This window comes from Jaculus jaculus, chromosome 1, assembly GCF_020740685.1.
Source record: "Jaculus jaculus isolate mJacJac1 chromosome 1, mJacJac1.mat.Y.cur, whole genome shotgun sequence".
Classification (NCBI taxonomy): Eukaryota; Metazoa; Chordata; class Mammalia; order Rodentia; family Dipodidae; genus Jaculus; species Jaculus jaculus.
The window spans coordinates 151,622,318-151,646,420 of record NC_059102.1 but is presented as its reverse complement, the minus strand read 5'-3'; the positions used below and the strand labels follow the sequence as shown (position 1 = coordinate 151,646,420).

Sequence of the window (24,103 nt, the reverse complement as noted above, 5' to 3'; positions counted from 1 at the left end):
CCAGCCTGGGACTAGAGTGAGATCCAGGTTAGTCTGGACCAAAAACCCTACCTGGAAAAACAAAAAAACCGCACTTGGAGTTAGGGCTATCGTTTGTTGGTAGAGTGCTTGCCTAACAAGCACAAAGCCCTGGGTTTGAGCCCCCAGCACAACATAAACTTGGTGTGGTGGTGCATGCCTGCCCGAACTTGGGAGGTGGGAGGCAGGAGGATCAAGAGTTTAAGGCTACATAAAACACTGACTCACAAACAAAAAGTTAAAAAAAGGGGGGAGCTGTCTGAGAAGATCTCAGTGGGTAAAAGTACTTGCTTGCAAAGGCTGTCAGCCAGGGTTGCATTCCCCAGTACTCACAAAAGCCAGATGCATAAAGTGGCACAGGTATCTGGAGTCTATTTGCAGCTGTGTATCCATTTTCTTTTCCTCTCTGCTTACAAATGAATTAATTTTTTTTTTAATTTATTAGGCAGAGAGAGAGGGGGCAGCGGGAAAGAGAATGGTTGTGCCAGGGCCTCTAGCCATTGCAAATGAACTCAATGCATGCACCACTATGTGCATCTGGCTTATGTGGGTTCTGGAGGATGGAACCTGGGTCCTTTGGCTTCGTAGGCAAGCATCTTAACAGCTAAGCCATCTCTCCAGTCCAGATGAATGAAAAAAAATATTTTTTTTTTTTGGTTTTTCAAGGTAGGGTTTCACTCTAGCTCAGGCTGGCTTGGAATTCACTATGCAGTCTCCCAGAAATCCTGCTACCTCTTCTGGGATTAAAGGCATGCACCACCACACCCAGTTTGAATGAAAATGTTTTTAAAACAGCAACAACAGGGCTGAAGAGATGGCTTAGCGGTTAAGGTGCTTGCCTGAAAAGCCAAAGAACCCAGGTTCAATTCAGCAGGACCCACATAAGCCAGATGCACAAGGGGGAACATGAGTCTGGAGTTCGTTTGCAGTGACTGGGGGACCTGGAGCACCCATTCTCTCCATCTGCTTGCAAAGAAATAAATTTATGTATTTATTTGAGAGCGACAGAGAGTGAAAGAGACAGATAGATAGAAAAATGGGCACGCCAGGGCCTCCAGCCACTGCAAACAAACTCCAGATGCATGCACCACCTTGTGTATCTGGCTTGCATGGGTCCTAGGGAATCGACCTCCAACTGGGTCTTTAGGCTTCATAGGCAAGTACTTAACCACTAAGCCATTTCTCCAGCCCCTAAATAAATAAATAAATAAAAATAACCTTGCACCTGCTAATAACCATCAGTTGTAGAACTTTGGGTTTATTGCAAATGTCCAGTCAGTCTGTGGAGATGATGTCACAGCCTTTCAAAACTGTGTCAAGACTGTTTGGGGCTAGGGATGATGAGATTGTGACTAAAGGGATGGCTTGAGGGAGAGGTCAAGGCAAGCAAGGGAACAGTGTGCCTCTCAGTTGCAGTGGTGATACACTAACATACCTGTGATGACTTGGAACACTGCACCCACGTCACTCCTGGGTCTGATAGAGTAACCTTACATGCAGTTGTTAGGGAAGTGAGAGTGAAGGGTCTGGGAACCTCCCTGAGCTTCCTTTGAAATCCCATGTGAAGGTATAGAGTCGGGTATTTTATTTTTCAGTCCTTTTAAGAATTCACCCTAATAACTGCTTACACAGGAAGGAGGCTGCACAGCTGTTCATGTTATGCCAGGACGCATAGTTGTGAGCATGGACTAGCTGGAGCCCCGATTCTCTTAGGACCCTCTCCTGTCCCAGGCCCCTCACTTGCTTATGGAGCAGCTAAGAGAAGGGTGCTAAGGCACACAGTTGGCTTCTGAGGTCTGTAGCAAGGTGATTATGGCGTCCTGTGGAAATCTTAAATTGTCCTTCAGGTGTTGGTCCCAACAATGGCGGGTGTGGGCCTGATCCTGCCATCTTGCCCAGGCCTGGACCCACAAACGCCATGCCACCGGAAGAATCCACCCTTCCCAAGGACACCTCTGCCCTGGGAAGCAGATGGCATGACTGGAGCCCAGTGATTTGGGGTGGTAATGACTTGGCTGTCTTTCCTAGCTGCTCTTACGTTAAAGATGTCACGCCTTCCCATCTCAGAATATGCGCAAATCAATGGAGCTGTGGCATTCCAAGCCACACACCACCAAGGGCAAAGTCTGAGTAGTGCTGGAGGGCAGGGAGGACAGGAAAAAAGTTTCAAAACAAAACAAAACAAAAAACAATAAAGCCAGATGTTGTAGCACACACCTTAGTCCCAGCACTTGGGAGGCAGAGGTAGGAGAATCACCTTGAGTTCCAGGCCACCCTGAGACTACATAGTGAATTCCAGGTCAGCCTGGAGCTAGAGTGAGATCCTACCTCGAAAAAACCAAAACCAACCAACCATCCAAACAAAGGCTTAAAACACATCAGCCAGACCCACTTGTGGACATGGCTGGGAGTCTGCAGCATTGGGAAAGATCTGGAGAAAGTGAGGAGGGCTGGTTTCATCTCAGGGGTGCAGACCAAATTCTCGGGGTCAGCTTTTACCATGGACATCAGGGTTCTATTGCAAGCCTCAGCTAGGCAAGCAAGGTGAGATGCCCCGCCCCCAGCCTTGCTCAAAGTACTGGACCTACTGCCGAGGGGGGAGAGGCATTTCTTAAACCACTCTCCATAGAAGAGCTCCACATAGCACAACAGCCTGTGCCCTCTCATTCTGCTGAGAGTGGGGCAGGTTTTGTGTTGCTAGAGGGGCATCCCCTAGGTAACTTTCGCCACAGGAAGCCACCCACCCTCACCCTACCCCCAAATCTCTTCTAGCCCCATTCTCCCAAGTCCCCAACCCTCTGCCTCCCAACTGGGCCCCAGAGCCAGAAATGAAGCCAAAGAGCCCACGGCTGGCCGCAGTCACTGTGTCCAAGGGTGGCAGGGGAGGTCCCCCCCTCAGTAAACCAGCACATTCCCTTCCGTGTCCTGCAGACTGCAGCAGCCTATAGGCCTGCATTCCCACCCAGAGCTCAGGCCAGGGCAGCATCTCCACCCCTTTGAGCCCCAGGGCTTGCAGGACAGCGAGTCAGGTCTCCTGTGGCCCCAGCAGCCTGGCCTGGTCTTCATCCAGGACGAACGGGGACTGGAGCTCCCGGCCTCGCAGGTACGCTTCCAACCCCTGGAAACAAGCAGTGACAGTGGCCATACGTCCTCCTCAGCCGCCCACACACAGTCCTGCCAGCCGGCCTATGGAGCCACCGCCACCGCAGGAGTGCCGCCCTGAGTCAGGGAGGATCAGCATTGGCCTTGTGCCTTTCCCTCACGAAGGCCTCAGCCCTGGAACTTCCCCGTATCACACCGAGACCAACAAAGACCTCTGGGGCCTTGATCCTACCCACATCCCAAAAAGCACCAGAATGGCTAACTGAGGCAGGGCTGTGACCTCTCCACCCCAGCACCACCTCTCCCCAGTCTTCCCTTGGCATATGCAAGCCAGGTCCTCCCGCACACCCTTCCCCCCAAAAAAAAGACAGAGACAGCACTCTCACCTCCCCAGCATAGGACACCAAGGGCGATATCTCACAGATGGCTGGAGGGTCTCCACTGGGGAGCAAACTGTTGAAGAGTGCTGGTCAGCATTTGCCCCTTGAGTGAATGGCCCGGCACTCCCAAAAAGATGAGTGCCACATATCATCCCCACCTCCTGTGTCCCCAGTAAGCTCTTCCTCTGCACTTAGCAGTTTGTCAAGTAACAAACTTTGCCCCTAGAAGACCTATGCAGGGCCCAGGCAGCCTGGTTCAGCTGCAGCTCAGGCCGTGGGGAAAACAGACACCAAACGTCCTTTTTCTCTGCTCTGGAGATCAAACCAGCCTATGTCTCCCCAGAGTCAAGCCTGGGAATCAGTCTCCAAGTTTCTGAGTAAGTGAGCGTCCTAAGACCCCTGCCTCCCTGAGCATACATGGCATTTGATGTGACTGGGATGATGACCAACTTAGCGGGGTCCTAGGGATGAGAAGTGGGTCCTGGCTACCCTCCAGACTCTCCCTGGGGCCACTCACCAGGGCAGCTCAGGAAGCTGGGCCCCTTGCGCATCCAGGAAGCGGGCCCCAGCCTGGAGAGCCCAGCGGTAGTGCTGAGCCAGCAGAGCTCTCCTGGCAGTGGAAGGGTTGTCCCTGGCGGAGGTGTCCGCATTCTTCAAGGGCGAGAACTCCTCCTCCCGCAGTACTTCAAAGGCAGCAAAGTTCCTGGGGGAGAAGGGCAGTCATTCTATGTCCTGGTTAGCTGTCCTGGTCCCGGGAAGAGCAAGGCTGGGCCAGGTTTTCAGGGACTGAATCAGGGTCTGTTCTCATGAGCCAGTGGTCTAGAAGGCACAGAAGGTGTCTTTGCTACTGAGATCCTGGGAAGACTCAAGCCCTCTCTCAATTCCCACTTGGCCTGCTGTGATTGTGCATGCTTTTAATCCCAGCATTTGGGAAGCAGAGGTAGGAGAGTCACTGTCAGTTTGAGGCTAGCCTAGGGCTAGAGTGAGTTCCAAGGTCAGCCTAGGCTAGAGTGGGACCCTACCTTCCAAAAAAGAAAAAAGAAAAAAATGAAGGGGCTGGAGAGATGGCTTAGCGGTTAAGGCATTTGCCTACAAAGCCAAAGGATCCCAGTTCGACACTCCAGGACCCACTTAAGCCAGATGTACAAGGAGGCACATGCATTTGGAGTTCATTTGCAGTGGCTGGAGGCCCTGGAGTGTCCATTTTTTCTCTCTCTGCCTCTTTCTCTCAAATACATACATAAATAAAATATATTTAAAAAATCAATTCCCACTTGTCAAATGCCTACAGCCAGGGGAAGAGCACAGGCACTGAGACAACCCCTCCTGGGCAGGGCTAGGCAGAGCAGAGCAATCCAGGAAGAGGCTCATTGTCCTCGCAGGGTTTCTGCTGTTCTCAAACTTCTCACCCCTGGGGGCTAGAACACCCTCTGGTTTTCTCCCTAGTACCTGCCTGCAGCCCTCCAGCCTCTCAGCCACCTGGCCCTCACCAAGCCTCCACTTCACCCACCACCAGAACAGAGAGAGGAAAGGAGGGAAAAATAAGTGACTTCTACCACTAACTTAGCAAACTGGAACACATCAAACACAAACTTCTCCATCTTTATCCCGTTTGGTCTTAGCGGCTTTACCAGAGTTCCCTCCTCGTCCACATACGGGACCTTCTTCACAGCCACGTGCGGCTTCAGCAAGGGCTCAAACTCCCTGAGGACAGGAGGAAAAAGGCAAGGGGACAGTTCAGACAGGACCCCACCTGTGGGCACATCCAGCCAGGTGGAGCAGGCGGACCCCCCCCCCACCAAGAGGGCAGCAATAGGCTCCACCAGCCACATCTTTAGGGAAAGCGCAGGTCTCCCTACACCCTCAATGCCACAAATCAGTGGCCACCAGCCACATCACTGCCCGTGCAAATGAAACCAGCAGGTCACAGGGTATATTCATGGGCAGTGAGGCTGATCCACAGAAGGCAGCCTTGTCCACAGAGCCTCTGTCCAAAGCATGATGTGTTGGATCTGGCTTGCTGAGTTTGTCTTATTTATTTATTTATTTATAAGCAGGGAGAGATAAAAGAGAAACAGACTGAGAGAATGGGCACGCCAGGACCGCTAGCCATTTGCAAATAAACTCTAGACACATGTGCCACTTTGTGCATCTAGCTCTACATAGGTACTGGAAATCGAACCTAGGTCCTTAGTAGGAAAATAACTTAACCACTAAGCCATCTTTCCAGCCCCCCTTTTTTTGTTTGCTTTTGTTTATTTTATTTTATTTATTTTTGAGGTAGGGTCTCATTCTAGCCCAGGCTGACCTGTAACTCACTTTGCAGTCCAAAGTTGGCCTTGAACTCACTTCAATCCTCCCACCTCTAAAAGGTATGTGCTGCGGCTTCTTTATATGCAGGAACTTTCTCTAACTAATCTCTTGGCAATCCCAACCTCGGCCCAGCTCAGGTCAGGCCAGCTTCGAGGTGCTGAGGCACCATCTCAGATTCAACCTAACTTGGCATCGCTGGTTCCTGGTCAATGCTGGCACTCCACAGCCACCTGCTGTCTGCATACCTGGTGACCATCTCCAGGAAGCCTCGAGTGAAGAAGTGGTTGCATATGTTGCCTGCGTTGTAGAGCAGGCCACCATGGGCCCCACGCAGCCCTGCAGTCTCGGGGCTGATCTCACTGTACTCCACCACCTGGGGGACACCGTCCACCTGGCACACCACGCCCACGGGTTCCTCAGGGTATGCCTTTTCCACCACCTGCAGCCACCAAGGATGGGCTCAGAGCTCTGGGCTTGACCCGGGTTGGGCTCAGTGAAGGGGGAGGGGGTGGCACCAGGCTTGGGTAGGGCTGGGGCTGAGCGCGCACCTTGGCCCCACAGTCCGCCTCCTGCAGCACACAGAAGCCGATGAAGACAGGGTCTGCCAGCCGTACCAGGATATTATCCACACAGTACACGTGCACAAATTCCACCCCCCGGCGCTCCATGTCCTCTAGGATCTGGTGATCAGCCAGAGCACAATACAGGCCCCCATTGCCATCTGCAGAGAAAGAAAGGAATGGATAGGCCTTGCCACCAGCTCCAGCTGGGCCTTCCTTGCTCAGTTTGGGAAATGCTACAGGAGAGCAAACCTTGGTCTTCACTAACCAAGAACCCTATGATTGATTGTACCATGTGACACATAGGGATCAAGGCCTTCTGGAGCCCAGGACCACACAGCTTCCCCATACACAGTCAGCCCATGACTCAGGCCTCCTGATCACAAGCTGTATTCTGTGGTCCAGGATGTGCAGTCTCATCCTGTCCCAGGGGAGGGGAGGCATACCTGGGGCCATGGCAACTTTATCCTTCCGCTCTAGGATGGCCTTTCCCTCAAAGGTCACAGCAGGGAGCATGCGCTGCTCAAACAGGACCACGTTTGCGGGGTCCAAGTGGAAGAAGTCATGCTCCTTGAAGAACTTGGCCGTGGGCCCCAGTGTAAACTCACTGGTCATGATGTACCTGTAGACGAGGGAGCCGTGAGCGGTGCGCAAGGGATTCTGACCCACCCCGGGCGGATGCAGCTGAACCGGGCTTGGAACAGTTCGGTATGGGTGAGTGCTGGGCTCTGCCTAGGGCTGTGTTGGGGTTAGGGTAGGGCTAGGTCCATACTGGGAGGGTCACTTTGGGGCCCCCTCGAGGTGGGTGGGGAGGACACACCAGGGCACAGTGCAGTGGGTTCCATGGCGCTCGCCCGCCAACTGTTCAACACGCCGGATCCGTTCCGCCTGCAGTTGGTACAGCGTCTTCTGGCTGGGCAGCCCCACTTGATACATGCCCTTTGGGTAGGTGACACCCAGGCGAGTGCCCTGCCCACCAGCCAGTAGCAGGACAGCCACTTTGTTCAGGGCAATCTGTCGGAAACCTGGGGGGGGGAGGGGCGCCGAGAGGGGACATCTCTTTTACTTTCAGTGCACACTACATCTGAGTCTGCTACTGCAAAGATTTTTTTTTGTTGTTGGGGGGGGAGCGCGGGGTGGAGGCGGCAAGTCAAACAACTCCACGCATCACTTTGCGGTCCGCCCGTGGGTACGACCCATTCGGCTCTCTGTCGTCCGTTCAGCCTACCTTCCTCCTCCCAGCGCCGTCGCGTCTCGGTGTCGCTGCGGCTCGCGCTGCCCAAGCGATCCGGGGGCAGCGGCTGCAAGCGCGCGGCCAGGTCCGCCCGGGGGTCCGGGTGGCGCGCGTAGGCGGCGGCCGCCAGCTGGCAGTGCTCGCGCAGCGCGTCGGGCTCCAGCGGCGCCAGCTCGGCCAGCAGCGCGGCTCGAGGCTCGGGCTCCAGCTCAGCCCAGAACCGCAGGAGGTGCTCCTGCCCCGCGCGCCGCAGCCGGGCGCGCACGTCCCCCTCCGAAGCCATGTTGCTACCGCCCGCTACTCGTGACCCGCGCGCTCCCAGCGACTAGCATCACGGGACCCGGCGGAAGGCGCAGATCCCGGAGGGACGGACTTAGGACCCCACCCTACCCGGGTCCTCTGTGACCCCACCCCTCAGCCAGCCAGGTTCTGGCTAGGGCCCCTGTGACCCCATCCCCGGCCTGCCCCGTCGCGCACCAGGTCCTCTGAGCCCCGGGCGTTGGCATCCAGGTCCAGCTCCGCTCCAGGCTTTGCAGATGCCCCAGGTCCTCTCTATCCACACCCTCTAGACGCCACGACCAGCCCGCAGGCCAGGGCCTTCCGTGTGCGCCGGGTGCCCACCGTTCGGGTTGCGCCCTCTGCTGTGAGCTGACGATGCTGGGCAAGAAAGGGGTTTTGTGACCCTCCTGCTCCCCCAACCCCATGCGGAGCTAACCAGACCTAATCTATCACCCTTCTGCCTGCTCACCGCCCACCGTCAGGCTCGGATCATCCTTTTTTTTGTGTGTGTGGGGGTGTTCCAGGTGACACGTGTGTGCCTTCACCACCACCGAGAGGCACGGAGGTTGCCGGGACGGTCAGGGCAAGAGACAAGCGTCGGACATCCAGGGCCATGGGCTGCTCCCTCTGGCTCACTGGCCCACCTTCCAACGCCAAGCGCTCAAGCAAGCTCTGCAGCAGCTTCCGGCTTGGTTGTTCCGGCTTGGTGGAACAGGCCTTTAATCCCAACACTTGGGAGGCCGAGGTAGAAGGATAGCGTGAGTTCGAGGCCACCCTGAGAGTAGTGAATTACAGGTCAGCCTGGGCTAGAGACCTTACCTCAAAAAAAAAAAAAAAAAAAAAAAAAAAGAAGGGCTGGAGATATGGCTTAGCTGGTTAAGGCGTTTGCCAGCAAAGCCACAGGACCTAGGTTTGATTCCCCAGGACCCACGTTAGCAAAATGCACAAGGGGGCTCACGTGTCTGGAGTTCGTTTGCAGTGGCTGGAGGCCCTAGCGTGCCCATTCTCTCTCCCCGCTCAGTCAAATAAATAAATAAAAATTTTTTTTTTTAAAAGAAAGTTCAAGGGCTAGGAAGATAGCTCAGTAGTTAAAGGTAACTTACTTGCAAATCCTGATCGTCCAGGTTTGATTCCCCATGTGAAGCTAGTTGCAGAACTGACACAAGTATCTGGAGTTTATGAACAGCAGGAAAAGACCATTCATATGCATTCTCTCTCAAATAAATAAACTATGTTTTCAGGGCTAAAGAGATGGCTCAGTAGTTAAGGCGCTTGCCTGCAAAGCCCAAGGGTCAGCGTTTGATTCCCTGATAGCCACGTAAAGCCAGATGCTCAAGGTGTCACGTGCCTCTGGAGTTTGATTGCCCTGGCTAGAGGGCCTGGCACCCATTCTTTCTCTTTCTGTGTCTGCATCTTTTCCTTCTCCCTCCCTTCTTTCTTAACTTTTAAAATTTATTTATATTTATTTATTTGAGAGTGACAGAGAAAGAGGTAGAGGTAGAGAGAGAGAGGTGGAGAGAGAGAGAGAGAGGGAGAATGGGCGCACCATGGCCTCCAACCACTGCAAAGGAACTCCAGATGCAGGTGCCACCTTGTGCATCTGGCTTATGTGGATTCTGGGGAATTGGGCCTCAAACCAGGGTCCTTAGACTTCACAGGCAAGTGCTAAACTGCTAAACCATTTCTCAATCCCCCTTTCTTTCTTTCTCTTTTCTTTTGGTTTTTCAAGGTAGTGTTTCACTCTAGTCCAGGCTGATCTGGAATTCACTATGTAGTCTCAGGGTGGCCTTGAACTCACAGCAATTCTCTTATCTCTGCCTCCTGAGTACCAAGATTAAAGGCATGTGTCACCAAGCCTGGAATTTTTTTTTCAAATTTTATTTGAGAGAGAGAGGGAGGGAGGGGGAGAGAGAGAGGGAAAAGGGTGTGCCAGGACCTCCAGCCACTGCACACAAACTCCAGTCACATGTTCCACCTTGTTTTCCTGACTTATTTGGGTCCTGGAGAATCAAACCAGGATCCTTTGGCTTTGTAGGCAAGTGCCTTAACTGCTAAACTATCTCTCTAGGCCTATGGCTGCCCCTCTCTCTCTCTCTCAAATAAATAAATAAAATGTTTTAAAAATAGGTTTTAAAAAGTTCAGGCCAGACGTGGTGGACCACACCTTAAAGGCCTCAGCACTGGGGGTGGGGTGGTGACAGAGGTAGGAGAATCACTGTGAGTTCAAGGGCAGCCTGGGACTGCAGAGTGGGTTCCACGTCAGCCTGGGCTAAAGTGAGACCCTACCTCAGAAAGCAAACAAACAAACAAAAAGTTCAAATGAAGGCTGGGGCCCTGGCTCCCTCCAGATTCAAATGACACACGTATCTGGAGTGCATTTGCAGTGATAAGAGGCCCTGACACATCTGTTCTCTCTTCTCTCTCCCCCACCTCTCTCCTTGCAAATAAGTAAATTACACACATTTTCCCCCTCTCTTTAAAGTTCAAATGATGCTTTAGCACCTGGATGAAAAAGCCCACCTAGCTCAGGTCTGTTCTGGCTAACCCTGTGAAAGAAGTGTGTCTCCTGGCAGTCTGCTTTGCCCCTCATAGGAATCTGGGCTTCATGGAGTCCAGACCACAATATATTCTCCTGGATGAGAGAAAGGATTTGTCTTTCCAAGGACTGAGTTAGGCTTGCCTTGGGGCCTTTGCAATTGCTTCTTCCTGCTTGGACACTCCTCCCCAGAATGTCACAGGATTCAATGCCTTTTCTGTGTTCCCAGAGGCCTGTCTACTCCATGAGAAGTCAACTCCCGAAGGCCGGATGTTGATTTGTTCCTTGCTCTGCCTCTTCACCTTAAATGAGTGTCTGGCATACAGTGGACACTCAGTAAATGTTTGTTTACTGAGCAAATGAGTGTTGGACCCAAAACTAGCATCACCATGACCAGACCAGCAACTATTTGGGGAATGGGGACTAAACGAATGAGTGAGCACAGTAGGGTGAGGCCAGTAGACTGGAGTCAGGTGAGCCAACTCCACACCCCAGGTCAGAGTCTGTGGGACTGCTTATCACCTCTGTGAGGCTGGTCAAGGAGAGACACGTGCTCCTTGGAGGCAGGTGTCAGGCATGCTCTCTGAGTCCTTGAGATCACAACTCCAAGATCCTGACTCACCGTGAGGGTGGAACCAAGATCAGAGGATGGAAAACCCTGCTTAGTGCAGCCAGAGGCACTTGCAAAACCAGAAGAACAAGCGTCCCTGAGCAGCTAGGAGTACAGTCGAGTCAGGTGTGAGGTCAGCAAGGCCTTGCTAGACTCAAACCCCCATCACCACCTGTGAGGGGGGAGTCTTGTCCTTTGCTTTCAGGGGAGCAGGGCCCGGAGGTAAGCAGTGGAGACCAGAGAATCCTGGGAAAGGCTGGGACTGGGAAGCACCTCTCTCCCCACCCCCGACCCAGGCTGGCACTATGACAACATAACCACACCTGGGCTGGGCTCTGAAAGTTCCCTAGAGGAACAGCAAAGCTGTAAGCCTCAGGGTGGGAAGACTGTCAGACCAGGCTGGGGAAGAGTAGAAAGCGGAAGTGCTCAGAGCTCAGGCCAGAAAGACACAGGGCCACACCTTTGTCCTGTGCCTAAAGCCAGGTACTCATTTCCCTCTTCTGGACCTTTCTTCAGAGATCATAGGGAAGCACACAGACCCAGGGCCAGTTGAGGTCACCTTCCCTTTACCCTGGGTTCTGGATACTTAGAGAGGCCCCAGACTTGGGTTAACCAGGGGCTCTGGTCTGAATCCTACTGTCCTGAGTTTCTGCTAGTAGCTAACCCCAACACCCATACAGGGCTATTTGCAGAACCTCCACCCCACAAGCCTTGTCTTGGCTTGGTGTCCTGCCCCAAGATGGCATTTTCACTGTGACTTCATCGCTCTTTGGTTTTTCAAGGTAGGGTCTCTAACTCAGGCTGACCGGGAATTCACTATGTAGTCTCAGGGTGGCCTTGAACTCACAGTGATCCTCCTACTTCTGAGTGATGGGATTAAAGGCGTGTGCCTGGCTCTTTCTTTTTAAAATTTTTTTTTCATGTAGTTTTATTTATTTGAGAGCGACAGACAGAGACAGAGTCAGAGAGAAAGAAATGGGCGTGTCCCGGCCTCCAACCACTGTAAACGAACTCCAGATGCATGCGCCCCCTTGTGCATCTGACTGACGTGGGTCCTGGGGAATTGAGCCTCAAACCAGGGTCCTTAGGCTTCACAGGCAAGCACTTAACCACTAAGCCATCTCTCCAGCCCTTTCTTTTTTTCTTTCTTTCTTTCTTTTTCTTTTTTTTTTGTAGGGTCTCACTCTAGCTCAGGCTGACCTGGATTTCGTACTGTAGTCTCAGGGTGGCTTTGAACTCATGGCAATCCTCCTACCTCTGCCTCCTGAGAGCTGGGATTAAAAGTGTGCACCACCACTTATGGCCCAGATAAGTCTTTCTCAGAACTCATGATGGGCTAGGGCAATGCCAGGGCTGGAAGTGTCTCTACCCTGCTCCTAAACATCACTTTGGGGGCTGGAGAGATGGCTCAGCAGTTAAAGGCACTTGCTCACAAAGCCTGATGGCCCAGGTTTTGATTCCCCAGTACTCACATAAAGCCAGATGTACAAAGTAGTACATGCATCTGGAGTTCTTTTGCAATGACAGAAGACCCTGACACATCCATATTCCCTCTCTCTCTCTGCCTCGTTCTTTGTCTCTCTGATATAAGTAAAAATATTTTTATGAATTATTGAGTTTTTGGGAGAAATTACAATTCATGAGATTTTTTTAGGAGAAATTGACACCTAGAAAAAGGCTGGAAAACTTCCACCCACAGGTGGAACACTGGACAAAGAATCCCTTTTAAATAACAAACCAGGATTAAGATTAAGAAATAGTGAAAGAGTTCTGAAAGGGAACAACTGGCAACCAAGATTACTTTATCCTGTAAAGCTATCCATTCAAGTACATGGAGAAATAAGGACATTCCACAACAAAAACAGGCTAAAGGAATATTTGAAGACAAAACCAGCTCTATAGAAAATACTTGAAAGAATCCTCCATGCTGAAGAGAAAGAAAAGCACATATACAAGAAATCTGGAGAAAACAAACCATACTCACATACTAGTTAATTAATACAAGAGAGCACAGGTAAAACCAGAAGAACTACAAAAAATGGCACAAAATAATATCTCTTAATATCAACGGCCTCAATGCCCCAACCAAAAGACATAGGTTTGCAACTGGGTTAAACAACAGGATCCTTTAATTTGTTGCCTCCAAGAAACTCACCTTTCTACAAAGGATGAACACTATTGTAGGGTGAAAGGTTGGAAAACAGTGTTTCAAGCAAATGGGCCTAGAAAACAAGCAGGGGTTGCTATCCTAATATCTGACAAGGTAGACTTCATTAGGAAAGATAAGGAATGTCACTTTATGTTGATTAAAGGCACATTCCAACAGGAGGACATTACAATCCTAAACATATGCACCTAACACAGGGGCTCCCAACTTCTTCAAACAAACGCTATTAGAACTAAGGTCACAGATAACACCAAACATAGTGGTAGTGGGGGACTTTAACACCCCACTCTCATCAGTTGACAGGTCATCCTGGCAAAAAAATAAACAGGCATCTGGGTTAAATGAGGTCATAGAATAAATGGACCTAACAGATCTATACAGAACATTTCATCCAGATGCTGCAGAATACACATTCTTTTCAGCAGCACATGGAACATTATCTAAAATAGACTATATGTTAGGACACAAAGCAAATCTTAACAAATACAGGAAAATTGAAATAATTCCTTGCATTGTATCTAACCACAATGGAATCAAACTATAAATCAACAGCAAGAAAAGCTGTAGATCATACACAAAATCATGGAAACTAAACAATACACTACTAAATGATGAATGGGTCATGAAGAAATCAAGAAGGAAATAAAAAAATTCAGAGTCTATATAATAATAAGTCTATATAAATAATAAGATAATGAGGGCTGGAGAGATGGCTTAGTGGTTAAGCGCTTACCTGTGAAGCCTAAGGACCCCGGTTCGAGGCTCGGTTCCCCAGGTCCCACGTTAGCCAGATGCACAAGGGGGCGCACGCGTCTGGAGTTTGTTTGCAGAGGCTGGAAGCCCTGGCGCGCCCATTCTCTCTCTCTCCCTCTGTCTTTCTCTCTATGTCTGTCACTCTCAAATAAATAAATAAATAAATGAACAAAAAAAATCTAAAAAAAAAAAAAAAAAGGATGAGAACACAACATACCAAAACCTTTGGGACACAATGAAGGCAGTAGTAAGAGGGAAATTTATAGCTTCAAGTGCCCATATTAAGAAATTAGAAAGGTCTCAAGTAAACGACCTAATACTTCACCTTAAAGCCTTGGAAAAAGAAGAAAAAGGCAAACAGAAAATAAGTAGGTGAAAAGAGCTAATAAAGATTAGGGCAGAAATTAGTGAAATAGAAACAAACAAAAAAAAAGACAAAGAATCAATGAAACAGGGTTTTTTATTTTAAGTTTTTATTAACAACTTCCATGATTATAAAAAATATCCCATGGTAATACCCTCCTTCCCCCCACTTTCCCCTTTGAAATTCCATTCTCCATCACATCCCCTCCCCATCTCAATCAGTCTCTCTTTTATTTTGATGTCATGATCTTTTCCTCCTCTTATGATGGTCTTGTGTAGGTAGCGTCAGGCACTGTGAGGTCATGGATATCCAGGCCATTTTGTGTCTGGAGGGAGCATGTTGTAAGAAGTCCTACCCTTCCTTTGGCTCTTACATTCTTTCAACCACCTCTTCTGCAATAGACCCTGAGCCTTGGAAGTTGTGATGTTACAGTACTAAGCAAAAGAGTTGGTTTTTTGAAAGGATGAACAAAATTGATAAACCCTTAGCAAATCTGACCAAAAGGAAGAAGGAAGAGACACAAATTAATAAAATTAGAGATGAAAAAGGCACCATCACAACAGATACCAGAGAAATTCAAAAAATCATAGGGACATACTATAAAGAATATACTCCATTAAGTATGAAAATCTGAAAGAAATGGATGATTTCCTTGATTTATATGACCTACCTAAATTAAATCAAGATGATATTAATCACTTAAATAGACCTATAACAAGTATGGAGATCCAAGCAGTAATCAAAAATCTCCCAAATAAAAAATGTTCAGGCCCAGATGGATTCACTGGTGAATTTTACCAGACCTTCAGGGAAGAACTAACATCATTGCTTCTTAAGCTTTTCCATAAAATAGAAAAGGAAGGAATCCTACCAAACTCCTTCTATGAAGCCAGCATCACCCTGACACCAAAACCAGGCAAAGATAGAACAAAAAAAAAAAAAAAAAAAAAAAGAAAGAAAATTACAGACCAATGTCCCTCATGAACATAGATGCAAAAATTCTCAACAAAATATTGGCAAACAGAATACAAGAATATATCAGAAAGATCATTCACCTTGACCAAGTAGGCTTTTTCCCAGAGATGCAGAGATGGTGGCACATGCATCCGGAGTTCATTTGCAGTGGCTAGAGTCCCTGATATACCCATTCTCTCTCTCTTTCTAACAAATAAAGTAAATTAAAATTAAAAAAAGGAATATGGGCTGGGGTGATGGCTTAGTGGTTAAGGTGTTTGCCAGCAAAACCTAAAGACCCAGGTTTGATTCCTTAGTACCCAACATAAGCCAGATGCATAGGGGTGTGTGTCTGGAGTTCGTTTGATACGGGTAGAGGCCTTGATGCACTCATTATCTCTTTCTACCTGCCTCTCTAAATAAATAAATAAAACCGGGTGTGGTGGCGCACGCCTTTAATCCTAGCACTCGGTAGGCAGAAGTAGGAAGATCGCTGTGAGTTCGAGGCCGCCCTGAGACTTAGTAGTGAATTCCAGGTCAGCCTGGGCTAGAGCAAGTCCCTACCTCAAAAAACCAAAAATAAATAAATAAAAAAGTAGTGAAGGACTTGGGGATTATGATAAACCATACTTATAATCAAAATGAGAAGATATCCCAAAGCATGACACAAAAGGCAAACAGAAAAATGCCCAATTCCAGAGGAGTAGTCTCCTCTTCCCAGCCTCCCTGGGAAGGTAGACAGACTTACATGGGTGTTCGGGCCAGATCACAGGGGAAAAAAAAAGAACTTTTTTTTTTGAGGTAGGGTCTCACTGTAGCTCAGGCTAACCTGGAATTCACTATGTAGTTTCATGGTGGCCTCAAACTCACAGCAATCCTCGTACCTCTGCCTCCCTAGTGCTGGGATTAAAGGTGTGTGTTACCACAACTAGATTAACAGCATTTTTTTTTGTGTGTGGGGGGGTTTCAAGGTAGAGTCTCACTCTAGCCAAGGCTGACCTGGAGCTCACTATGTAGTTTCAGGGTGGTCTCGAACTCAATGGTGATCCTCCTACCTCTGACTCCCAAGTGCTGGGATTAAAGGCACGTACCACCATGCCCGGCCCTTAGCAGCAAATTAAAAAATATATATTTATTTATTTGCAAGAAGAAAGGGAGTATATGTGTGTGTGTGTGTGCATGTGTGTGTGTGTGTGTAGGGGTGCCAGGTCCTCCAGCCACTGCAAACAAACTCCAGATATATGTGCCACTCTGTGCATCTGGGTTTAAGTAGGTACTGGAGAATAGAACTGAGGTCATTAGGCTTTGCAGGCAAGCACCTTAACAGCAGAACCATCTCTCCAGCACTAAATAATAAAAGGGAAATTTTTTTTGGTTTTGCAAGTTAGGGTCTTGCTCTAGCCCAGGCTGATCTGGAATTCACTCTGTAGTCTCAGGGTGACCTCAAACTCATGGTGATACTCATACCTCTGGCTCCCCAGTGCTGAGATTAAAAGCATATGTCACCACAGCTGGCTAATAAAATATTTTTAAAAATTATTTAAGGGAGCTGGAGAGATGGCTTAGTGGTTAAGGTGCTTGCTTGCAAAGCCTAATGACCCAGGTTCGGTTCTCCAGTACCCATGTAAAGCCAGATACACAAGGAAGCACATGGTTCTGGAGTTCATTTGCAGCAACTGGAGTCCTTTTTCATTCATTCATTCTTTCTTTCTCTGCTTATAAATTTTTTTATTGTTGTTGTTTTTCTGAGGTAGGTGTCTCACTCTGGTCCAGGCTGACCTGAAATTAACTATGTAGTCTCAGGGTGGCCCCAAACTCACAGCATTCCTTCTACCTCCGCCTCCTCAGTGCTGGGATTAAAGGCGTGTACCACACCACGCCCAGGAAATTTAATTTTTTTATTGTTTTACAATGTAGTGTCTCACTCTAGCCCAGGCTGACCTAGAATTCACTATGTAATCTCAGGGTGGCCTCAAACTCACAGCGATTCTCCTACCTCTGTCTCCCAAGTGCTGGAATTAAAGGCCTGCACCACCACACCTGGTGATAAGTAAAATATTTTTTAAAAATAATTTTAGAAAGGCTGAGCACAGTGGTGCACACCTTTAGTCCTAGCATCTGGGAGGCTGAAGTAGGAGGACATCAGTGAGTTATAGGCCAGCCTGGGACTAGAGAGTGAGTTCCAGGTCAGCCTGGGCTAGAGGGAGACCCTACAACACGCGCGCGCGCACACACACACACACACACACACACGCACAAAACATTTAATCAGCACATTGACTTATGGGGAGACCGTTGCCTTCACTAGGCACTTAAGATTGAAGCATCTAAGCAAACTTTGGGGGTCAGGGAAATCAACTCCTTGAGTAAGGTCAGAAGGATGCACAGCTATCAGCCAGTAGAGAGGAGGGGCTTTTCCTTCCCGGTAGGAGAGTGAGAGCCAGGGCGTGGAGGTGAGGGGATGGAGGCACCCCGAGGTCTCGGGACATGGGATGGGAGAAGATAAACTCCTTGGGGAAATCTCTGGGCTAATAGGTCTTTAGGTGCTCCCCCCCCCACCACAATGTCTTATCCTGAAGTAGCCCCAATTTTGAATTACCTCAGAGAAGTAGATCCAGGGGAGCCTGAGACATATGCCCTGAAGCCTTGATCCTAAGGCACACAGGTTTGCTGAGGCCTGCTCAAAAGGGGCTGGAGGGAGCAGAGAGTCAAGAACTGTCTAAATGACACAATGCTGCTGAAGATGGACAGTGCACTTAGAAAGCAGAGACAAGCCGGGGGTGGTGGTGTACACCTTTAATCCCAGCACTCGGAGGTAGGTGGATCACCAGGAGTTCCAGGCCACCCTGAGACTACATAGTGAATTCCAGGTTAGCCTGAGCTAGAGTGAGACTTTACTTCAAAAAAACAAAAATAAACAAACAAACAAGAAAGCAAGCAAGCAGGCAAACAAGCAAGCAGAGACAGCACCTAACACACAGTGCTCAGTAGCTAGGTACCTGTGACATTCAGAAGTTTGGGAGATTGGCCAAGGAAGGCCTGGAAGATCGGCCAAGGGAGAATTCTGGGAGCCGGAAGTGGTCCAGGCAGAGAACACCCTGAAGACCTCCATGGCCCCTAGGGGGTGCTCCTGACTAGTCTGGAGATGGGATTCTGGGATAAGAACACAGCCTAAGGCATTTTAGTGGACCAGATGGAGTCTGTGATCTAGTGATCCTTGCTGGAAAGCTAGACCCAGGGCTATGAGAGCCAGAATGGTTGGATGTCCATAGAAGAAAGGGCTGGGGTGGGGAACAAGAACCAGAGAGCCAAGGGAGCTGGTCACCGGATGGTCATCTGGGGACACAGGATAAAGTGGCTTTGTCTGGCAGCTGGCAGAACAAGGCAGACTGCCCCAAGGGGCCAGAGGAGGAGCTGCCAGTGGCTGCGGCAGAGGCCTCTGTGTGGGAGTGCGCCCAGCTGGCTGGAGCCTATGATCCTCTTGGGGCCCTCCTAGTGAAAGAGAAGGGGGCCCCAGAGTCAACCGGTGGCCTGGGGACTCTCAGTAAAGAAGACCCAAGGGATGTGGAGGAGATGCCTGCTCCCCATCCTTAAACTTGAAGGTACTCGGGCAAGGGATTTCTGCTCCTGGAATCGATGTGCGTCCTGCTGGACCCGACAAAATGCTGAGCAGCTGCTGGAGGCTTGTAGGGCGTGGAAACCGGGGTATTGTAGGGAAGAGTTTGGGGGTTCCCCAACCTTGGAGCGGTGGTGTGTGTGTGTGTGCCCCTACCTCTAGAAAAATCAAACCTAGGCTGGAGGCCGCCAAGCCAATCCGGCCGCAGATGGTCCAGATTCAGCCAATGGCTGCGGCGAATGCTAATGAGAGCTGACGCCGCGAGCGGAGCTCCGTTCAAAAGTAGCTGCTATTGTCGCCGCGGGTCGCGCGCGCCCGGCCGGTCCCGCCGTCCGGCCGCCGCGCGGGGACGGACGCGGGGGAAAGAGAGGGAACGCGGCCTGGAAGCCGGGATCTCATGGCCGTGGCCGCGATGGCCGAGCGGGGCCGCCTACCGCCCGCCGGGCCTGCTCCGGTGCCGAGTACCGAGGGGCTGCCCCGGGCCTTCCTGCAGAGCCTGCACACCCTCTTCGACATCCTGGACGACCGGCGGCGTGGCTACGTGCACCTGCGCGAGATCGAGTCCCGCTGGCAGGGCGCCGATGCCAGCGAGCTGCCCCGCGGCGTGCTCGAGGGCCTGCGCCAGGTGGCCCCAGCCAGTGGTTACCTGACCTTCGAGCGCTTCGTGGCCGGCCTGCGCACCTCGCTACTGAGCTCCGACGGCGGCCCTCGGGATCAGCCACGCGTCCCCGTCCGGCTTGGCGACCAGCCGCTGCCGCCGCCGCCGCTGCCCCCGCAGCGCCTGGTGTTCCCACCGGCAGACGAACCGCGGACTGTTCTGGAGAGGAAACCTCTGCCCCTGGGCGCGCGCCCCCCGCAGGCAGGCCCGGGGGTCTCATCGCGGACCCCTGAGCTGCCCTGCAGCCCCACGGAGGGGGCGCCCTGTCTCGCGGAGCCCGAGTGGCCCCAGAGCACCGCTCTGGAGCGGAGCACGAGCGCGGACGCTGGTGAGTGCGGGGTTACCCCCGGCCCCGTCTCCTTGCTCCGAGCCGGTGCCCAGGATCTCCCAGGTGGAAAAGAGATGGGGGTCGCTCTGGTTGGGGGCCAGAGCCTTGGGTTGCCTGCCCTTGTGTACGCTGGGGCCTGAGGGCAGCCAAGGGCGGTAGGATGACTAAATACCCACCGGGAATCCACTCCGTCTCGAGTCTGAGCTGGGCACAGACATCTGGCACTGTGAGGGAAGGCATGCTGCCTCCTAATACCCGCTTCCGCCCCGGGGCACACTTGGACCTTCATCCTTATGTCTGGGGCAGAAGTGTCTGACTAGGAGAAAAGGTCTCCCAAAGTGGTCTGATGGTCCTTCTCCGTGTGACAGCTCAGCTTACAGGACTGGGCCCACACTTCCCCCACCCAGGACAGGGGTGTAGGCAGGAGCTGCTGGAGGTGGCCCAGAGGTGTGGACCCCAAGTGCAGAAGAAAAGGGGGTATCTTCTGCAGCACCTGCTAGGCTGTGGTGCAGCCAACGTTACAGTCACAGACCAGTCTCTGGGGACCTCCAGTGGGCTCCACTCCAGGCTTCCGGTCCAGTTGGCAGAGGCAGGAGACTGTTGAATGGACCCCTGTCTGCCCCTCCAGCACCTGACTTGGAAACAGGACCTCCATTATGGCCGGGAATGGGGGCAGGCTCCCAGTGCAGCCAGGGCCCTCCAAAGCCCATTCAGCCTGCGCACCTGCTGGTCAGGTGCCGGCCTGCCATTAGTGACAGTTGCCAGTCTGTTTTGGCGCTGCCCACTGTTTTGCCAGCCTCATTCTGCCTCAGCCATGTTGTACCACGTCAAAACCAGCATTTGCTGTGACAGTGGCCCCTGCCTTCCTGGTAAACTGATCCAGCAGCCACCACCGCCCCGCCCTCCCCAGGCTGAGAGCTCTGCCTCCTTGTGCCTGTGGTGCGGTGCTTCTGGGGGTAGCTGGTCATTCCTGTGGCATTATATATCATGGACAGACTCAGGGTTTGCCCTGCTCCACCATGATGCCCCTTGTGATACCAGTCAGTAACTATGTGCCCAGGACCAGTAACTGAGCAGCATTCAGCCCACTGCTCTGCAGGCCTTGGGCCAGGCTCTGTCACCTCTTTACAGGCCAACTGAGGCTTAGACAAGGTGAGTGCACGCTTGATAAAACTGGTTTTGAGGTGGCAACAAATGTGGAGCTCTAAGACCCCTCTAGTTCCCTAGGAACCTTCTCCTAACACAAATATGGCCTTCCATGTTCCAAGCCCAGTGGTTCAGGCCTCCTTCCCTATACTAGTCAGTCTCAGGTGTACTGGAGTGCCTTCCCAGCCCCCAGTGTGAGGACTTCCTCTGTCCCCACCTTCTGGAAGCAACATCTTGCCCATGCACCTCCCGCTGCCTCACCTGGGAGCTACAGGCCACTCGGCACAGCAGGTTGGGACATGAGCCTGTTGGAGCTAGAATCCCTGCTGCGCACACAAGAGCCCAATTATGAATCAACCTCCTCCCAGCGCCAAGCAGTGGGTTATGGCTTCAAGGATGAAGCCTGAGATGTAGTTGGAGGACTGAGGGTGGGTGCCCTCCTCCATGCCTGCACCCCACTGCTGTAGACAGGGAGCCTGACAAACATCAAGTCCTTGACAGACAGGGCAGGTGTACATGAGTGCAAGGACATTGTTGGCTGTTTAACTGCGCCTTCTCCACGGGACTCACTTCGTACTGTGACCACTCCTGGACAACGGCAGGCCCCTCAGCCAGACCCAGGTCTTTCCTGTACCAGCTGCTGCCTCCACGAGGCTCTTGCCTACCTATCTCTTGTCCCTTACCCTTTTCCCAGCAGCCTTTGAGACCCTGAGATGTCTCCACCGTGTTCTGCGCACAGGGGGAGGGTTGCAGAGAAAAGCTGCATGAAGCCTCAGTCCCCAGCAAGCCCAGGCAGGTGTGGGGAGAAAGGCAGGCAAGAGGAAGCCAGATCCTAGCCAGGCATAAAGGCACAAGATGGGCTATGCCTGGGAGTTGGGTCTGGCAGAGGCTCCCAAGTGGCATAGGCTTTGTTCCCAGAGTTTGCTTCACCAGGGTTGGTTGGAGGTTCTGGAATGGGCTGAGAAACTGGGCTGGGGTGTTGAGCCCACTAGGTTGAGCAAGGACCCTGCTTCATCCCTACAGGTGCGTTGGCCTGCAAGGCTCTGGAGGTAGGCACGGGTGATGCCAGACGGGCTCCACGGACCCGAGGGGAGCGTCGGAGGCACACAATCACCAATGGCGTGGACTGTGGCCTGGTGAGAGGGACGGAACTCCCAGGGACGCTCTGTGTTGTCCAGGAGGCTGGAAACCGGGGAGAAGCAGCCCGGCCAGGGTATCGGGGGTAGCTCTGGAGGGAATGGAAGTCAGCTCTGAATGTCTCTCTCCCCATCGGAGCTCGAGTCTTCCAAAGAGACAAATATGGCTAGGCAGAAGGCGGGGGGCCTGTAAGGTTCTTTAGCGATATGTGGTGACATTGTTTGGACCATCGCCCTGCAGAGGTTTGGGGCTTCCATGCACAGGCTGGACATCCACACATGCCTTTGCGGATTGCACACAAGCCTCTATTCGTGGCCGTGTGCTGGTCTACATGCCCGCAGGTCTCAACTTGTATGCCTGAGGCTCTCAGAGCACACAGGCACTTGTGGGTCTGCACAGTGCTGATGTGCTTTCTGGCACGTGTGCATTCCCGTGTGCACACGTGTGTGTGTTTGTGTGTATAGGTGAAGCAGATGAAGGAGTTGGAGCAGGAGCAGGAGGTGCTGCTGCAGGGTCTGGAGATGATGGCACGGGGCCGCGAATGGTACCAGCAGCAGCTGCAGCGCGTGCAGGAACGTCAGCGCCGCTTGGGCCAGAGCAGAGCTGGTGCCGTAAGTGCCGGCACACCACCCGAGGCTGCCTCCCACCAACTCCCCTGGGCTCCCTCCAAGGCTCTGAGTAGCTACTTCAAGTGTGTGTGTGGGGGGGGGGGCAGGAGTGCCAACTGCAAGCACCCCCTCGTGACTTGGTGTTCCCTGTTTCCTCCCCCAGGACCCTGGGACTGCTGGAAGCCCGCGCCCTCTAGGGCGGCTGCTGCCGAAAGTGCAGGAGGTGGCCCGGTGCCTGGGAGAGCTGTTGGCTGCGGCCTGTGCTGGGAGGGTGAGTGCTCTGTTGCTTGTCCGGCACCTCTGCTGGGCCACCCGTCATCCTTGTCCCGGAGACTGTGCCCAGGAGAGTCCTGCCTGACTGTGACTTCCTGCAGGCTCTGCCGTCAGCCTCTTCAGGGCCCCCAGGTCCCACCCTGGTCCCCACCTCGCCCTCAGCCCCAGGCTGGCAGCAGCAGACCATCCTCATGCTGAAAGAGCAGAACCGGCTGCTCACCCAGGTAGGTGTGGGCAAAGAGGGGATGGCGTGGGAGACCTGGCTGTGTTCCCTGGCCCTGACCACCTACCTGCTGCCCCTCCCCACCCAGGAGGTGACTGACAAGAGCGAGCGCATCACTCAGCTGGAGCAGGAGAAATCTGCCCTCATCAAGCAGCTATTTGAGGCCCGAGCTCTCAGCCAGCAAGAAGCGGGGCCTCTGGACTCTACCTTCATCTAGCTGTGTGTGCCTCCCTTGGACGCACACACACAGTCTCTGCTTCAGCCCCGAGGCACCCCTTTGAGCCCACCCTCTGACTGGAGACTACCAGCTGGCCTGGACAGAGTCCTTGAGTGGGACCCTCTCTCCATCCATGCAATCTGGGTTCCCTGGATGCTCACCCCAGGCTGGCCCCTTACACTTGGGGTGCCAATCAGGGCAGGACTCTGTTGTGTTGGTACAGCCTGATGCTGCTATTTCCACTGTCAGTGGACAGTTGGGGGCCCCTTCCTCATGTTTACCAGATCTCAGGCAGCCCTGGACAGACGGGTCATGTTTACAGCTGTCTTGTTTCTTCCTGCATGTAGACCCTGGGGCCCTGGTCTCTAGTAAAGAACTGGTTACACTGGACTGCACTTCTGACAATTCCCGGCAGAGGGTGCTGACTGAACTGGTCCTCCTTGTAGGCAGGTTTTGTCCTGTGTGTGTGGGCTGAGAGACCTGGGAACAGAGAGAGGTTAGGGGGTTCAGTGGCCACAGCTTCTCCTCCACCAAAGACACCAAGACAGGTGGCTGTGGCCCAGATGGGAGCAGACAGAGGGTGTGGGGTGGGGCTAGAGAAGGATAATTGGCTGTGATTGGACCAGG

General features: G+C 52.1%; 2 protein-coding genes across 2 annotated transcripts; one reads left to right on the top strand and one right to left on the bottom strand.

Annotated features, from left to right (window-relative positions):
• Positions 1-2,780: 2,780 nt before the first annotated feature.
• Uap1l1 (UDP-N-acetylglucosamine pyrophosphorylase 1 like 1) lies at positions 2,781-7,980 on the bottom strand. Its single transcript, XM_045154938.1, has 9 exons — positions 7,602-7,980; positions 7,194-7,398; positions 6,820-6,995; positions 6,362-6,534; positions 6,059-6,252; positions 5,064-5,204; positions 4,018-4,203; positions 3,507-3,573; positions 2,781-3,136 (listed from the first exon to the last, which is right to left on the bottom strand). Exons 1-9 carry the CDS (start codon positions 7,888-7,890, stop codon positions 3,044-3,046), a joined length of 1,524 nt encoding a protein of 507 aa, XP_045010873.1. The 5' UTR covers positions 7,891-7,980; the 3' UTR covers positions 2,781-3,043.
• An 11,303-nt stretch (positions 7,981-19,283) lies between these two features.
• Sapcd2 (suppressor APC domain containing 2) lies at positions 19,284-23,866 on the top strand. The gene is made up of 6 exons (XM_004654109.2): positions 19,284-19,872; positions 22,042-22,154; positions 22,620-22,766; positions 22,927-23,034; positions 23,138-23,260; positions 23,348-23,866. The coding sequence occupies exons 1-6, from the start codon at positions 19,284-19,286 to the stop codon at positions 23,474-23,476; spliced, it is 1,209 nt and encodes a 402-aa protein (XP_004654166.2). The 3' UTR covers positions 23,477-23,866.
• The last annotated feature ends 237 nt before the right edge of the window (positions 23,867-24,103 follow it).

Bases quoted from the DNA above. Each gene is read 5' to 3' on its own strand.
- Uap1l1 (XM_045154938.1), bottom strand. From the start codon at position 7,890: ATGGCTTCGGAGGGGGACGTGCGCGCCCGGCTGCGGCGCGCGGGGCAG. The intron at 6,996-7,193 runs GTGTGTCCTCCC...CCTCGTCTACAG, and splicing joins ACCCACTGCACTGTGCCCTG to GTACATCATGACCAGTGAGT. The intron at 6,253-6,361 runs GTGCGCGCTCAG...TGGTGGCTGCAG, and splicing joins AGGCGGACTGTGGGGCCAAG to GTGGTGGAAAAGGCATACCC.
- Sapcd2 (XM_004654109.2), top strand. From the start codon at position 19,284: ATGGCCGTGGCCGCGATGGCCGAGCGGGGCCGCCTACCGCCCGCCGGG. The intron at 23,035-23,137 runs GTGAGTGCTCTG...GACTTCCTGCAG, and splicing joins CTGCGGCCTGTGCTGGGAGG to GCTCTGCCGTCAGCCTCTTC. The intron at 23,261-23,347 runs GTAGGTGTGGGC...CTCCCCACCCAG, and splicing joins AGAACCGGCTGCTCACCCAG to GAGGTGACTGACAAGAGCGA.